This window comes from Triplophysa rosa, linkage group LG8, assembly GCF_024868665.1.
Source record: "Triplophysa rosa linkage group LG8, Trosa_1v2, whole genome shotgun sequence".
In the NCBI taxonomy this organism is placed as follows: Eukaryota; Metazoa; Chordata; class Actinopteri; order Cypriniformes; family Nemacheilidae; genus Triplophysa; species Triplophysa rosa.
Genome location: NC_079897.1, coordinates 22,084,388 through 22,102,308, shown reverse-complemented (window position 1 = coordinate 22,102,308; position 17,921 = coordinate 22,084,388). Strand labels below are relative to the sequence as shown.

Sequence of the window (17,921 nt, the reverse complement as noted above, 5' to 3'; positions counted from 1 at the left end):
AGAAAGAGGGTCATATAGGTGCGCAATGATGAGAACAAGCATATTGATCTCGTTTAGCACTTCTGTGATTGAGGAGGAAACTCTTATGTTAATTGTCCACTACACTGGAAGCTGACAACTGATAAGAAGCTCTCCCTGTCACTGCGCTTTGTTGCTTCAATTAATTGCCTTTAGCTTGGGAAAATAAAAACGTAGTCGGTCCCTAATAAATGCTTTGGCTTTGTAATGGTATTAAACTGAGCTCTAGGTCGTTTTTTCTGTACATTTTCAAATATCTATATAAGATTAATCCTGATCAATATTTAAAAGCCCTTGAAGGGTCACACAATTACACAAAATACCATGCACAGAATGTAAATAAATATTATATTTATACGCAGAATGTGCTGAAATGTTTGATCATTGAGATGATATATCAACATGTTATAATCAGCAGATCAAAACAACACTCCGAAGGACAGAAGACCTGATACACATCTGAATAAAACTCGTGAATTGTTTTTGTGAGTGTCATCTCACTGGCCCCACCTAAGACAATGGACTCTTGAGGTCCGCAGGAGGGAAGGAGTTAACGAGGGTTGTAAATTCTCCCCACATCTGTCAGATTTTAAGAGTGTGACGTACAGAGAGGGGGAGCTGGGGGAAGAGTGAGCGAGCAGAGAAAGAGTTGGGGCCGAGATCGATGAGGATACAGAAGGAGGAGAAGGGCAAAACCACAGAGATAATGACAGCGAGGGAGCGCGATGTTTAGACATAGATCGGTGCTCGTTTCTGACACGGTTAGAGCATAACAAAGTCCGGACGTTTGACCAAACGACTATTGCACGGCCTTTCGCGTCATTTCGGTTGCATCCAGGTCCAGCGAGAGTCGAGCGGATAACGGGAGTGACGGAGGACGCACCGGAGCGATCCATCGCTTTCTTCACCACTGAAATGTGTTGATGACACGCAAAAGTCGCCGTTACCCAAAATCGATTGTTGTGTGATTCCAAAAGTGGGATTTGTGCAGGTGTGAGAACAAACCATCCCATTATCGTCTTTTGATTGTGTTTTTTGGGAGGGTGCCACGGCTGTTTCGCTTCTGGCCATCCAGTCGTACGCAGCGTTGTGAGGTAAGCAATTCCAACTTAATTCTGTAAAACCAGCTTCGTGTAGTAAAGCGATATTGTTAAGGTAAATAAAAAAAATATGCTGCAATAATATTGTATGATATTTACTTATTAGTTATTAGCACGGTTTGAGATTGATTCTTTACATCTGTTCAATAATAAATAAAGAATATTCAAGAATAAATGAATAAGACCTAAATAAATAATCAGAAATCAAATAAGTAATTATGGTCCTTTTCTTTTTTTTCAGCTTGTGTCATCCAAGAAAAGACACGCAGGAATAAGTACAGATGCATTAATGGGGCACAGACTATGTTCAATTGACCCAAAATGGTGCCGTTGTGATGTAATGTCTCTGAAATTACACTGATCTGTCATATTTCAATTGTAAACAGCGTCATTTCAAACACAGGATCTGTGTGATTTAATGTCACATAACAAAAAACACAGTCTAGTCCATTATAAAAACAACACATAAAAATAAATTTGGGGGCAGGAGAAGTGGAGTGAGGAAATCCTTCAGCGATAAAGACATGGATGCTAATATGGGTGAGATGTCTGTACACAGCCATGTGGAGCTGGCACACAGTCAGGACAGCCGAGCCATGCTGCACTCTCGGGATCTCGCGGCCGCCTTCCCTCGTCCCTCTTTGGGAGGCCCGTCCATGGGCCTAGAGTCTGAGCACCAGAGCACCGGGTACGACCACAGCATGTCCACACTGGGGTACAGCAGGGATGCTGCGACCAGCTGTGGTAGCACCTATACCACTCTGACACCCCTTCAGCCCTTTGATGACAAATTCCACCATCATCACCACCACCCCTGCCTGCCCGTCAGCAACGTAATTGGCAGCTTCACTCTCATGCGAGAAGATCGAGGTCTGGGGGGAAACTACTACGCCTCATACGGAAAAGACTTTGGGATAGGGCAGGGTCTGTCTCCACCGCTGGGCAGTGCAGGCCTGGAGACTGCCATGCATGGCTATGGCAGCTTGGGGAGTCAGAATGGACACGGTAGCCAGATGCTAACAGGTGGCCATGAGGTCCATATGGGCACTAATGGTGGCAACATGTGTCGAACAGCACCAGACTTTGGGAGGGAGATGTCACCACCCTCTCTGGGGGGCGAGCACGGGGTCAGCCACCAGCTAAACAAAATGGATGCCCATCAGCACACTCCCACCTACCACCACCATATATACAACCAAAGCTACCAGCACCATCTCACCAGCCAACAGGCCTCCAAGCTCGGGGATCTGGCCTCTTCCTCACCATCCTCCTCTGGCTCCATCTTGGGAAGAGAGGGCATGCTGCCCGGCTCTCCGAATGCAGGAGAAGAGATCAACACCAAAGATGTGGCTCAGAGAATCATCACAGAATTAAAGAGGTACAGCATCCCACAAGCCATCTTCGCAGAGAGAGTTCTGTGCAGGTCTCAGGGCACTCTGTCAGACCTGCTCAGGAACCCCAAACCGTGGGGGAAACTCAAATCTGGCCGTGAGACCTTCAAGAGGATGTCCCGCTGGCTGCAGGAGCCAGAGTTTCAGAGGATGGCCTCTTTACGCCTGGAAGGTAAAACCCCTGTTTTAGATGGTTGTTTTTGCAAAATGGTTACGGTACGTGTGGGCTAATATTGATAAAAACAAAAAATTTGGTCAATTTATCCATAATTCATCAATAGCATTTATGACCAAAAACAGCTCAAATGATATAATTCTAAAAGCTAGCAGTTAAATTGCTTGTTATACATTCCTTGTTAACGTGCAAAATGAACAACGTTTATATTCTCGAGTAAGAAAAGTCACGACATACCCGGCGCAGATTAACGTTACAATATTTTGACATTAAAGAGGCCGAAACTGTAACTGTTGTCCAAAGCACACAAAGAGATCCAGAGAATAACAGTAACATGAGAATAGACGAAGGTGGGGGGGTGGCGATGCAGGGATGGGGCGGTTTTCAAAATGTCGGCTGGCGTGCTGCAGCAGCCACTGAGGATTGTGGGGTGGGAGGCAAACACAGACACGCAGATTCTCCGAAATCTTTCTGAATCCCAAGCGATCAATCACCTAAGCATGAAATATGCTTCGAAATGAATTATTCTGCTTGCATTACCACTACAGATATTGATTGGTGACCACTGTGCCCTCAGTCGTAGGGGTGTTCCATGCAACGAAATACACAGAATCAATCAATGCCCCGTTGGTCAGAGTGATGCTGCGTCCTTCTGTTGTTTTGCGGTAGTCGCTGTTTGGAAATGTCTTGTAATTGGATTAAATGTTCATTTAGCATATTAAGTTCTGCTACAACAACGTAAACTCTGTTTTTGGTTTTCTTAAACCTGGAGAAAAAGGGGTTTTGTTTTATTTTGATGTATAATTCAAGCCTCCGAGTATTATTTTTATTATTTTATGTCTGTGCACCACATATTTTAGATTAGGAATTTTTCTGTTAGCCAGTGTTTTTGAGTTTTCTTGAGGTTTTTCTCACAGCTTCGAGCCAAAACACACATGCAGAATGTGGACGCCTCTGTATTTCCCTATATAACCCACTTTCCATGAGTGTTGACTTTTCTCACCATGCCCTTTGTTTAATTACTAGCTAGTATTGATTTCCTTGGGAAAGCAACGCAGAAGGCTCCAGCACACACCTCCTGTGAATAAGACGGCATGAGCAAACATTAGAATGCACACAGCTACACGCCTCCTCTTTCGAGTTTAACTTACAGACACATTTAATGACAACTAAGCTTAATGCAGTGATTTTAATCAGGCATTTATACAACACATATTTGTACTTTTCCATTTGAAATATGTTAGGATTTAAAAAAAATATGACATTTTCTTAACACTCTTTCATGCATATAGCAAAGAGGTCTTGCAGTCACTCACAGCATTTGTTACTATAAATCCATTTTGTACTTTTCTATTACGTTGACTAAATTTATTCAATTTGATTCTACTTCTACTTTAGCAATTGATTTTTGTGACTATTTTGTATGGTATCCTGAGTTGTCTTTCTTTTTCTAAGTGTGTTTTCCCCAACTCTTTTCTGTGGATGTATTGTATCTGTTGTGTTTTTCGCAAACCGGCTAAGCTTTGATTGGGAGAGAAAGAGAAAGAGAGAGATGAGCAGTCAGAAATGCAGTCGCAGGGCAGGGTAAAGATCATTACTCTAAACCTCACCACTCGGACAGCGCTGGGATTTCAACACACAAGCACACAAGCACTGAAGCCTAAAGCTCTTGTCTTAAAAAATCACAGGCCATCACATTCAGAACGATTGCTGTACGCAATATGAAAATCTTCTCAGCTATTTTAAATGAAAAATCGCACGGATGAATTTAGATTTTCCCCCTGCCGCTTGCAGAGAATAAAAATAAACGCTGGAAGGTCCACTTTCATCCGGCACTAAAGGGGTTAAAACTCCTCTATAGGTCGGGCAGTCTGAGCAGCACAGATTTAATCAATAATTTCTATCAGCCCCTGGCCGAAAAAATATCAGCAGGGGGTGGAGTAGGCAGGGAGCGGGGCTGGGGGAGAGGGGGGTGATAGGCAATCGGGGGGGGGGTGGGGTGGTTTATGAAAAAGCCTTTCGATCACGTTTCAGCTACATGAGACAAGTGGTATACATCATGATTAGGGTCTGCTCCCACGATTATAAGAATTCTATGGGGGGCGTTTATGTCTGGAAGTGTGCTACAGAGCGCTGGATTTATAGCGGGGCAATTCCTACCTTCCTGTACCTTTTACATATGATTACAACATCGGGGAGCATTTAGTTAATGGCTGTCGCTATAGTGGTGGATTGAGTGGAAGTACAGAGGGGTAAAAGGCTGACAGGAGTGCTGTACTGTATGTGGACCATACTGGCGTTGTTATCAGATGGCTATTGAAACAGAGCTTTTAAAGCAGACTGTTGCATGCTGTGTGATATTACTGATATGCATTTTGAGCACAGTAGTCATAACAGTAGTTTGTGTGAATCTATTGTATTTGATATACATCATCACTGTTCGGCACATATACAGTCCTTTATCATTGTATCTCTCTTATCCTGAATTTCCACCCAGGGATCAATAAAGTACATTTATCTATCTATCAAGTTGGCAGTCGCCTGATAGAGACTCTGGTTTTCAGGAAATTTTCTTAGATAACAATAATCTTAGAAATAATCTTAAATAATAATTTAGCGAGTGTTTAATTAAACTGTAAATTGTAATATAAATTATACTGATGAATAGCTGCATGCAAGAGTTAATGTAAAATAAAGTGATATAAAAAACAGCACAAGACTTCAAAATCATCACTAAACTTGCTGGATCTAACATGCGGTTTGCAAATCTTTAATATTTAAGATCATTTTTAGCGTGTGGCCTAATATTAGTTTCTGGTTTTTACAATTTGAAATCGTTTTTTCTCAAATGTTTTTTTAAGACAGACAGATTATCGCCTTGGAATTATAAAGTTCTATCTGCATTTTTGAGATAGAAAGCAAAAGTTTTTGCATTCCATTTCACATTGTGGATAAAACCTTTTTGTTTTCTAAAAAAATGTCCCAAAATGTACACAACGTAAAGAAAAAACATCACATAATGTAAATAAGTTTGCACAAAATAGGAATATGTGAATAACTCAATTTTAACAAAAATGTCAGATAGAGCCTTGTAATTGAAAGGAGACAACATGTTAACCCTTTCATGCAGGTCACTTTAAACAAAACAAAAAAACGCATACTGTCCATCTTGTTTGCAAAAAACATCTTGTTTTTTATTCCCTAAGAGCAACAAAAATCTGGATTTAGGTTATCATCATTCATGGATTAAATGGTTACAATGTTTACTTTAAAACCCTTTTTTTGTGAAGGCTAGATTTTTTTTTTTACTGCGGATAGTGTCTGTACTAACTTAATATACTCTTTAAGCCATTGAGGTACATTTGGTTCTTGTATGATAAACTGCTTGTCAAGTCCCTCCTATTAAGTCATTTTCGATAAAAGATTACCTTTGGAAAACCTTCAGGCCTCATTTATATTCTAACACTCTCTCTTTTTGTCTCTCGTTTCAGCTTGTAAGCGTAAGGAACAGGAGCAGTCTAAGCTAGAGAGGAACCAGGGGCCCAAGCGTACCCGTCTGGTCTTCACAGACCTACAGCGTCGCACTCTTTTGGCCATTTTCAGAGAGAATCACAGACCTACCAAAGACCTGCAGATCACCATCTCCCAGCAGCTGGGCCTTGAGCTCTCCACCGTAAGCAACTTCTTTATGAACGCGCGTCGCAGAAACGTCAACCGCTGGAGCGAAGAGGGCCGTCCGTCCTCCACTGGCTCGTCGGGGTCCAGCACGGCATCTCCAGCTGTGACCTGCTCCACGGCATGATGGGAAACGAGGCGTTTCTGCTCTGCACAGCACAGGTTCACCTGTAGCTGAAAGAGTTTGAGATTTTTATCAAGGGTGTTTTTATATAGAAATCAACAGCAGATGAAACCAAAGATGAAGTCTTTACGAGGGTAATGTCCAGAGGTGTCTAGAGAAGACTGGGTTTGATTGTAGTTTTAGTGTTGATTATTTTAGCTTTAATCTTTAAGCCCAACACATCAGGGCTCCTGAAATCCTTCACAGATCGACTGACTTTCGGTGATTTATGAAAAGGTAATGAATAGATATTCAGTTGGCTTGTTTAATATTTCATTATCCGTTTCAACATCGAAAATCAGTGCAAGATCCAAATGTGTCTGGATTTTCTTTGTTGATGGTGACAGATGAAAAAATCTGTGAGAATTTCTAGGTTCTCAAGAGAGACTTTTTTTTCAGCAAACGGACAATTATGACCAAAGAAGCAAAGAAGGATGCAAATGAATCTTTCAAAGATTCTTTTATGGCGAAAAGCTACCGGACAAAGAACCTGCAGCTAAAACCAAAATATGAACATTTTTCGAGAGCGCGTTTTCTTTTTATACCGAAAATCTTGCTCGATCTTTACAAACAGCCAGGCCACAGCTCATAGTCCACTTGTCAGAAAAGGCAACAACTACAGTCTCAGCACAGGATGGCATCGCTGCCTCTCAAACAATGAGGTTATACTTAAGACACATCGGTGGAGGAGGGGCTGCCAAGACATTATTTGCAACGGCCTTTAAACTTGATCGATCGATGAAGCTCACGTGAGTTTCTGCTGATAGAATTGGCTGCGGGAGGAATCCAGAAAGCTCTCCTTGCATCATAAAGCAGCAGACATCTATAATTTCCAACCTCTGAGCTCTTAGATGTCACACTGAGGGTGGCGAAATCTTTTTCCCGTTTTTGTTTGTACGAAATTCAAGCACACAAGCTGGCCGATGGCTGTTTGTCCTGGAAATCTCCAGAACCCAGATGAATACTAAACACAATTGACGCAAGCTTGACTTGAACATGAACTGAGATCCACTTTGTGTAATTATAATAATTATTTATGTATTTATTTCCAATTATCTAGCTATTTATTTTATTTATTTGCTAGTTACCATCAGTATTTATTTCTCTCAGTGTTGTTCGTGTATGAAAATGACCCTCGGATTGGGGTCCTAATACCAAAGATGAAGATACGTCCTCCCTGAATGTCCACCATCTCCTGATCGCTGTGTTAGTATCTTGATAGCCAGGCTAGTTTAAATCTATGGTTCATAGTTCACATGTTCTGCATGTCTAGACCCTTTACTTCACAGCCTGAAGAGAATGAGAGTTTAGGCGATTCCATATTAATTCATTCAGGCTAAGCGCTGGGTGCGAATGTTTAGCTGTGATCATCCACATTTACTGTACGCCGTTCGCCACGGCCTCTCGGGGTGGGCTGTGTTAGGCCTTGAGGGAGAGATCGTCCCTTTTTTAATGCTTTCTCATTCCCCTGTGTTTAACCTTTGCAGGGCATGTAGTGAGGCCCCTGCACAGCACGCACTTGAAAGAGGGCCCATGAAAGCGGCCATCGACTTTTGCCGACTTCAAAGGGGCCCTTTTTATCCGTGTCCTCTCGGAGACTGGGGCCGGCGCGCTGCACTTGGTCGGACCCATGGGCTTAGGGCATTCACAGGAGGGAGGGCAGATCAGAGACTAGCTGCATTACCAAATCACGGCAAGGAAGGGAGGGGTGGGGAGTTTGGGGGCGGGAATTAAAGTTTAATGAGCAACAATTGCAAGCATGCTGTGCTCAAGACAGAAACTGTCAGCGTGTGTGTGCCTCTCCGGGTCACTTTGTTGCAGTTGGTGGTTTGCCAGTCTTGTTTTTCTCCTTAGACATTGAATGATTTAGATTTAGATTATAATTTGAAAAATTACAGTGGTAGATGGTTAGAGATTACATGACAACATGTAGTGTCCTGAAGGTTACTTGCATTTGCAATTCAGAGCCAGCACGTCGTAGAAGACGCTTCTAACATCATTTGGTCTTCGGCGCCCCCTGGCGGACGCTTTCCACACACTTCTTTTTTCAGATATCTGTCAACAAAATGCTTCAACAAAGAAAAACACCATATTCTTGTTGTGTTTGTCAATCTTCAGATAATTTCTGAATATGACTCCTCTGCCCAGCGGTCGTTGTATGACACCGTGTTACTACAGATAGTGTTCCCTTACAAAAAGTCCTGCGGGATTCCTTAAGGATTTTTTTGTAAGGGTTGTGTTCTGCCGTATAGATCCATTTCAACAACAGCTTGCTTTACCAAACAGCTCTAATTTCATCTACCTCAACTGTGTGCAACGTGTTGTGAGAAGTAACTACCAAAGAGCCCATCCATTCAGGGAGCGTCTGCGTGTTTCTAAGTTTTTATAGCCAAATGTGCTGGAATCAATCCGTGAACACAACAAATCACAGCCCTACCTGCAGGCAGAAAGAACAGTGTTAGAGTGTGTGTGTGTGTGTGTGTGTGTGAGAGAGTGTGTGAAGAAATACATTTATCAATATTTATAAAGACCAAATGGGAATGACAATCGAAGCAAGAAAGGAGGTCTTGCTGACCTTATGATTGCTTATCCCTTCAAAAACAAAAAAGGATAAAATAAATAAAATACCAAAAAAAAAGTGTTACCATGTAAAAACAGTAAGGGTAGAGACCAAAATAAATGTGAATATGTCTGTCTCTACAAATATGATATTTTCTGTCATCAATCACTCAACATCATAGATATTCCAATTCAACAAATCTGTAATTGGATCACATAACACAGAATTCACTACCCCCTCGAACAGGCAAAGACATTATAGATAATATTTTTGATGTCTGGAGATCAGTTTGGATAAGCAGACTGAAAAGTAGCATTTATTTTGTTTTGTTATATAAACCCATCACTCATCTACAATCATTCTACTGGTGTGGACATTTGTCTCATCCCAAGCAATTCTCTCCTTACCTTATGAATGTGGCTAATCAACCAAAGGTGTAAAAAAGTCAATCATAACTGGACATTGTGTGCTGATCTTGAAAAATCCTTTAATACCTCATGTGAAACTGTTTGTTGTGATGTTGCACTGAATAAAACCAAGTCATTTGTAAACTTACTGAATATAGTGAAAGCGTTCTGTTTTCTCAAAGCTTTAGGACAAGACAAAGAAAACCACTCTAAAATTACATATTTATTTCGTAAGATCGTCATTAAACCTATAACAGTTTCTTAAAAAACAGATTAAAAAAACTCTACATTTACAACACATTAACAATGTTATACAGTAACAAATTTCTTTACACATGTAAGCAATGTTTCAGTTACATAACCGGATAGCAGGCATATGAGGCAATGCCACACATGTTGTTCTGATTCCTGGCTATACGGATGTAGCCACCATCTCCAAAATGTGTGCCCCAGCTATATTAAAAAACACAAATTACATAAAGAATCCATATTTAAAATAATTTTAGTGTGACAGGTTACAGTTTGATGATATAAGGCTTAAATCAAACAGAACTTGTAAAAGTATGATTTCCCCATCAAATGATCAGTCCAATCTCACCTGTTTTTGACCAACCAATAGTCTTTTCCATCCAGTGTTCCATACCCCACAACCAGCACTGCATGGTTCACTTTTTTGGTACAGGTTGCATCATTGTAAACTCCTGAAAATAGACCGATGTGAGCAGATCACAATAGCCATCAAGAGATCTTTATGACTATGACCTTTATGAGTTCACAGAGAAACGCATACCGCTGCGATACATGATAAACTGGGGTCTGGTAGCATCGATAGCCACTGAAATGGGCCCCACTTGGGCTACAGTCTGTTTCAGGGCGTCCTCATCTCCCTGACGGACGAAATCGTACCTAGTGCAGTTCGCTACATGCTGGGATGGATTGTATCTGCACTGCTTTTGCTGTAGGACACATTTATTCATCAGATTATATTACACCCATAATAATAGATTACAACATTGCAGCATTAAAAAAAAACCCACACCAAACAAACGTAAACCCAGTGATGTAAAGACACACAATCTGCATTCAGTTTGACTCATTCTAAACCCCCATCAGCAACACCCATCAGATCTTACCACTCCTTCATAAGGATAAGATGTCTCCGGGTCTATTCCACCATTATCAATGACATACTGGAATGCTGCACTCATAAAACCACCATTGCAACCCTTGTTGCCATATTTGGAGGAACAGTCCACCAAATTCTGAGGACTGAGGTCCATCAGCTTTCCTGTGGTTTTCTTCAGTTGACCCTCAAGAGCCCCAACAGAGCTGAACGCCCAACATGAACCACACGCACCCTAAGAGCAGAAGAGAAGCACATAAGAAAAAGAACCGCACCGACTTTAATATTCGATCATGACCAGACATGAAATGGCAAATTTGACTAACATGAAGTTTATATTTTATTTACTTAAGGACAATATTTGAATCCACTTCAAAAAGGCCTTCAAATGTCTCCAGAAATAGCATCCAAAATAAATATTTATTCTTATAGTTCTTTTATGTTTTTTTATAAGTTTTATGACATTAAAAAAATTGAGAAAGGGCCATAATATGAATCGAAATGAAAGTAATAAGCAGTTTTTTTGGCTTTTAGCACGTTAGCCATATACACTGTAAAAACTTTGCTTACATCTAAATGCGTGCTCCAAAACAGTCTCTCACTTCCACCAAAATGGATCAATGATTTTTATGTCCTGCACTATAGAATCTAGCACTCATTCCCCCTATTGGCCATTATAAAAGGACAGGAGTCACTCGATGTCCCACCCCAATTTCCTGTTTCAGTGGAAATGTTGTCAATGCATTGAACAATACTTCTGTAGGTTTTTAAAAACATCATTCAGAATAAAAAAAACAGGAAGTAGGAATTGGGGGAAAATAAACGTATTGCAAAGTTCTCTGGCAAAGGCAATGGTCTAGTCACTTATGACTCAGCATGTGTAAAGAAAACCTTTCTAAACAGAACGTTAAAAACGGTCTAATTATTATTATTATTATTATTATTATTATTATTATTATTATTATAATCATACCTGCATCTTCACACTGGACACATACCCCTTCTCTCTCCAGTCAACAAAGTCTGGGACTGGATCCCCAGAGGAGCCCACAAATTTTGCCGTTTGCCTCCTGAAGCCGGGAGGAACACGGGTCACAGCAAACATTCGCAGAATCTCTTCTGTTGTCTGCATGTTTCAACATGGCACAAAAGAAAACGGAACATTTTGAGATAAAGCGAGCAATTTGATTTTCACAGGCTGTACATGAGGGTTGAAAAAGAGCCTTACCAAGTCACCCATGTGGTTCATGCCCAAATCATATGTATGCATGCCCATGGAGGCCTCCAGGTTGTGGAGGGTGATAAGCTGAAGGTTTCTCTCCCACAATTCTCTTCTGCCCAGTTCCTCAACCTGCAATCACAGGCTTACATTACAGAGAGATCACGCTTACCCTTTTCAACACACAAACTCTAAAATATTACGCCTTCACTGTAAGGCTGCCATATTCATCAGTGAACATTACAGCAACATTCATTAATATTGTACATATACATTCCTCACTTAGATATTGTCTTTAACAAATTAGCCCATTGAAAGATACTTGCATCCTAACATCCTTCACTTGAAAAAAAACCCCAATGAAAAAAATAACTTTAGCTTATCATTGAACAAACAATATAAATCTTACACTAGTGCAAAAAGAGCAACACACAGAAGAGTCTCACCTCACTGGAGTAATATTTGCCATGCGTCTTCTTCCACATCTCCCAGTGCTGGTCTAGTTTCGAGTCGAAATGGGCCAATGCTGTGCCACAAAACAACACAAACAGCAAGCTCCCCAACATGTTTACCTGCCAAGCAACACCGGTGGGAGTAAGAAATACCATTAAGAAACTTATTTATCTCTCACGGTGTTGCCACTTAATGACAGGAAAAGAGGAAGAATTCAGTGTACACACGATGACTTTAAACAGGTCTTTTCAAATTATAAAGTAACTTAAAATCGTAGATCTTTGTAATGAACTACACCTGCTTCGAGCCCTGCTTTTTTCTTGTTGTACATTAACTGGTTAAATGAAGTGAAAGTAACAAAACGACACAATAAGGGAAGTAAAAATGTTGTGTCATTGGAAAATGTTGTGCTCATCTAAAATCGAAGCAATAAATCAAGTTTAAAGACAACAAGGTCTAGTGACACTGCATCAAGTATGGATTTGTTTCACGATGGCATCATTGAGAGGACCAAACACCGCCGAACGCTATTTTCACAACAACAGTTAATACAACACACTCAAAAGTGAACATTTAAACAGATAGACGAAGTAGACAAAATGGCAAGTTTAACAATCCCTTGAATGAGGACAAACAAAACAATGAGATCACAAACGGGCTGATGAGGAAGTAACGTTATCGGAATTAAACCAACACGGACGTTTGATCGACTTCACCTGATCATTACACAAATAAATTATAGCTTTATTTCTTTGATTTATTCTTTTGCACATACCCAGTTGCTACTGAAAACTTTTAAAAACACTGTTGAATGGCGTTATGAGTGATAATCCATTTCAGGAAAAGTTCTCATAACGAAACTAATCACTCCTCAACTTAAAACCGAAAGAAAACATATGCAGCGAAAAGAAAAGCAAACAAAATACTGATAAAACGAAAAAGAAATCCCCCCTTCAGATGGCAGCTCAAGAGTTTGTCTCACCTGTGCACTCTCGTTAAGCTGCACGTCTGCTCGTCTAGCCGTCGGGAGAAGAACGTCTGTACGTTCCTGGTTGCTTGGCTTTTATTTTGTTCAATCACGTGTTAATCTCTGCCCATTGTAAAATGGCAAAGTCGTCTTTGCTTACTTTTCGTTTCACTTGGTTACATAACGTAACCACGTTAATAAACCGATGCATTTCGTTTTATTTCTTTATAAATCAAATATTTTAATGAATGAATAAATCATTATTTAAGACACGCCCCCGATGTAGCCTACTTTTATTTATTTTTTATTGATTGATTTATTTAATAGGGACCATGCATATTCATGAACATTGTTGTATAAGAATACGCCATGTAAATATGCCAGAATTAGTAACAATAAATACTTTTCATCTGCAGTCCAGGCAGGTTTTACATATGTACCCATTCAAGCTAATAAAGCTAAACCATATCAAAGCGAATCAATCTTTTATCTCAACCACCTTTTAAAGCAGAGGAAATGTTTTACTTTTAAACTGTAAGGAGTCTGGTGGCATTTTGACTGCGGAAGAAATAGACCTCGTCTTTGGTGGCAAAAAAAGCAGACCCTCTCAGATGGTTTTGACCTTAACCCCTGATACAGTAGCCTACTATTTAAACATCACTCCGCTGTACATCTTTTTAATAAATACAATTATTTATTTAACTTTAAAGTATTTATATGCGTTAAAATATTGGCATTTACCCCATCATATTACACAATACACGAGAGTACACAGGAAACAGGAAGACAGGCATGGTAACTTGTGGTTAAACGCAATCATCTGAGCAGAAAACTCAGTATGAACAGGCAACAGAATGTATTGCCTTACACCGTGTCTACACCGGACGCGGCGCGACACAAGGCTTGTTCTAATCGGAATTTCGCGCCGCACCGCGCCACGTCCGGTGTGGACAAAATGTAAAATTATAATGGGTTCTAATGCGTTCTATTGTCTCCTGTCGCGCCGCATAAGGTGTAGACCCGGTGTTAGGTGCATATGATGGCATTTTTGATTGACATATTTCAACACAAATCACAACTTAGTTAAAGAAGCACATTAACTTATGTCTATAGATATGATTCAATATTTATGTGCATGCAATGTTTATAGATCACTATATTATATATCAGTGTTCAGATATATAATAATTGTATACATTCCTATTACGGTAAATTCCAATAATGTAACAATGTATTGAGGATCCGGATACGCCTATTATGTACAAATTGTCTGTAGATTACATTTTGTTCATGCGTTGGACGTAGCCTACATTGTGCAATCATCCTGCAAGTACACAAACAAGCACATTCTATGCAGAACTGAAAGTGTAGTGTTCAGCATAAACCATTTTATTTAGCTTGAGAACATTTACTGTATGGCATTTCAATTTATGCCATGGAATACTTTTTAAGGAGGTTGGTGTCCAGTGGCCTCATCATATGCAGGGGCGGACTGACCAGTAGGACATTCTGTCAAAGTCCAGAACGGCCGTTTCACCGACGGCCAATGGCCGTGACCAGGGGCGAGCCTGCCATCTGGAGTATCCAAACTTTTCCTGGTGGGCCGCTAATGTATGGGGCCGGAATGGACGCTTGGACCAGACAGACGGACGTTATTAACGCGAATGCTCGCAACGCGAATGCATTAGAGAGACGGACACGTATACATGTAACGCAATGACACGTTACATACAACACCCCCCCCCCCCTTCGACAGAAATGGTGGATGGCCGATGCAATCAAACCCCCCCCCCCACGGTCGACAGAAATGATGGAGGGCCGATGTGGGCCGAAAACTCCAGGGCCGTTTTTGCTTCCCAGTCCGCCCCTGTTCATGCCCCAAAATCAGTTCTTCCTTACATGTAATACAACTTCATTATTAAAATGGTTAATGCTTTTAAATATTTCTTTAAACCTCTGTACACAACGTGCATACATTAGAAACATTTATGAATGAGGAAGTGGTTCAGTTTGTCATATGACTCAAAACAGAATCATTAACATTTGTGGTCATCATTAAAACTACTCAGGCTACTTACTGTACAAATTAGGAGCAGAATGAAACCACAAAAAATCAGTCCATCATACATGGTGTCATTGTGTGGATAGTTGCAGACACTGTGCCTGTGTGTGTTTTATGAAGGAAAATAAATGCTTTAGATGAACTAGAATCTTTTAACTTTATTATTTTGTGAATTAGGACATTTGTCTTGAGATGTGATATGAGGTCCTCACACTAAAACATACTTTTTCACGATTCACAACATGTTCAAAGGTTTTCAGACACGTTTAGCTTCAGTCATGTTTGGCTCTGACTTTGGGTTCTTTTCTTGGCTTCTTATGGTTTTGGCTCTTCGCTAAATTAGACTGAATCTCTGCCATCTCAGCAATTGAAACTAAAAATACATAACAACGAACAACTTGTGGGACAACTACGAAGTTAAATTTTTAACTAACATTTTTGCTAACATTTTTACAGTTTTTGCCACAGCAGCAGCCAGTGCCGACTCATTACCCTGAGGAATCCCTTTATATCCCTTACAGTCAGATGCCTTTCCTCACACGTTGTAGGCACACTGCTGATCCTGCAGGGGGCAGTATTGAGAACGACAATTCAACAGGATTTATTAAGGACTCGGATGGGCCAAACTTAGTTATTTAGGAATCAACTGTTGAAAACCCCATACTGGTCTGGTACCACATTTTGTCCATACATTAAACCTGGATCATTGCGAAATCTTGAAAGTAAACAAACAAGCACATTCTATACAGAATTGAAATTGTATTTTTCATCATTCACCATTTTATTTAACTTAGTTTTATATTTAGCTGTGGGCTACATCACTAGTCCCTAGCTGTACTATCATTACAGCCCTGCAATGCTTTTCAAAGATGCTCGTGCCCAGTGTGCCACAATCAGTCCTTCTCTTAAGGTAGCCTTCTAGTACTTCATTATAATAGTTAAATGGATAGTTCACCCAAAAATGAAAATGCTGTCAACTGTGGGACCCATTGATATTGGTTTTGTATCCATACAATAGAAGCAAATGGGTACCGCTATTGTTCGGTTACCAGCATTCTTTAAAACATCTTCCTCTGTGTTCTGCAGAAAAAAAGTAATACGGGTTTGAAATGACAAGAGGGTGATGACAAGAGTTTGCATTTTGGGGTGAACTATCACTTTAATGCTTTTTATTATTTACACTGCTGATCCTGCCGGGGGCAGTACTGAGAATGCAAATTAAGAAAAATTACATTATCTATTTATTGAAGGTGTGTATGTGATTCCATTCCTCCTAGAAAAAATAATTCGGTTTTGTACATTTTGACAATGTAAAAAAACAATGCTGTCTTTCATTATTTGTCTACCTTTCCAACGTAAGGGTAGCTTGCCTCCGAATCAATTCCATGATTGTCTCTGACGTAATGAAGGCTTTTGCTCTATGTCCTCCTTGACAGCCGCGATTTTCTGTCACACAGTCCACCAGATTCTGCGGACTAAGGTCCACCAGTTTCCCGTTTCTTCTTCAGCTGACCTTCCAAAGCTCCAGCACAGCTAAAGGCCCAACAACAGGAGCCACATGAACCCTGAGGAGGGTTCAAAAAAGCAGCAGTTAAAGAGCTGCTTAAAGGGGTCATATGGCGCAAATACGTGTTTTTCTGTGTCTTTGGTGTGATATAAGTTGCCCATGCATGCATGTATTAGACACGTAAAATTGCAAAAATTAAAGTGTCGGAACAAAAGATGCATTCTATCTAAAAGCAAATGCTCACCCAGACCTGCCTGAAACGCCTCGTGTAACCACAACCCCACAAATCTAGGTCAGTTCGTGGTATGATTTGACTAAGACCACCAAAATGTATACGCAAGGCGTACCTGTCAGTACATATTTAACTGTTAGAGCACATCAAATCAAAATGTCATGATCTGAAAAAATAAACAGATATCTGGTTTTGTATAAATAAGATTTGTGACTCAGACAGTGGCCAGAGATTCACTGTTTCCAGTAATGCTCTTCCTAAAATGAGATGTTTGATGTTTGAAGGTGGGCGTACCTGTCAGTAAAATTGCTGTGGAACCTGTTGTTCCAAATATGGTAAGAGGCGTTACATATCCGTCACACGCATGCAGTATTGGACCAATAACTACGCACTGGTTAACTGGCCAGTCATAGCACACCTCGCTTTTCAGAGCGATGAGCTTTGTTCAAAATCTCAATAACATTGCTTTAAATGTATGTATTTGTACGTACAGGACATGTTTCTGTGTTTTGTGCACACTGTGCCCCCTTAAAAAAAATAGGTGCATGACGCCCCTGGTTGTACAATAAACATTATTGAATAATAACAGTTGATTATATTTATTAAATGATTAAATAGATGCCAACTTATAGGGACAAATTGTGGGAAAATAATAATACTTTTTTAGTAACTTTGTAAACAAACTGTCCCTCTATACAGGTACATCTAAAACAATTTGAATATCATGAAAAAGGTCAATATTTTTTGTCACTCATTTCAGAAAGTGAAACCCATATATTATATAGATTCATTACACACACCTTTATTTATTGAAATTTTGATAATTATGGCTTACAGATAATGAAAACCCAAAATTGAGTGTCTCGGAA

General features: G+C 40.2%; 2 protein-coding genes across 3 annotated transcripts; one reads left to right on the top strand and one right to left on the bottom strand.

Moving 5' to 3' along the window:
- The first annotated feature begins 656 nt into the window (after nt 1–656).
- Nucleotides 657–9,588, top strand: onecutl (one cut domain, family member, like). 2 transcript variants are annotated; one of them, XM_057340329.1, is made up of 3 exons: nt 657–1,112; nt 1,360–2,681; nt 6,176–9,588. In XM_057340329.1, the coding sequence occupies exons 2-3, from the start codon at nt 1,643–1,645 to the stop codon at nt 6,484–6,486; spliced, it is 1,350 nt and encodes a 449-aa protein (XP_057196312.1). In that variant the 5' UTR covers nt 657–1,112; nt 1,360–1,642; the 3' UTR covers nt 6,487–9,588. The 2 variants fall into 2 exon arrangements, with proteins under 2 accessions (XP_057196312.1, XP_057196313.1); XM_057340330.1 differs by lacking the exon at nt 657–1,112 and having other exon boundaries at nt 1,221–2,681.
- A 111-nt stretch (nt 9,589–9,699) lies between these two features.
- On the bottom strand, nt 9,700–13,377 carry LOC130558096 (cathepsin S-like). Its single transcript, XM_057340331.1, has 8 exons — nt 13,267–13,377; nt 12,278–12,403; nt 11,841–11,963; nt 11,586–11,738; nt 10,623–10,847; nt 10,280–10,445; nt 10,088–10,190; nt 9,700–9,942 (listed from the first exon to the last, which is right to left on the bottom strand). Exons 2-8 carry the CDS (start codon nt 12,395–12,397, stop codon nt 9,843–9,845), a joined length of 990 nt encoding a protein of 329 aa, XP_057196314.1. The 5' UTR covers nt 12,398–12,403; nt 13,267–13,377; the 3' UTR covers nt 9,700–9,842.
- Nucleotides 13,378–17,921: the final 4,544 nt, after the last annotated feature.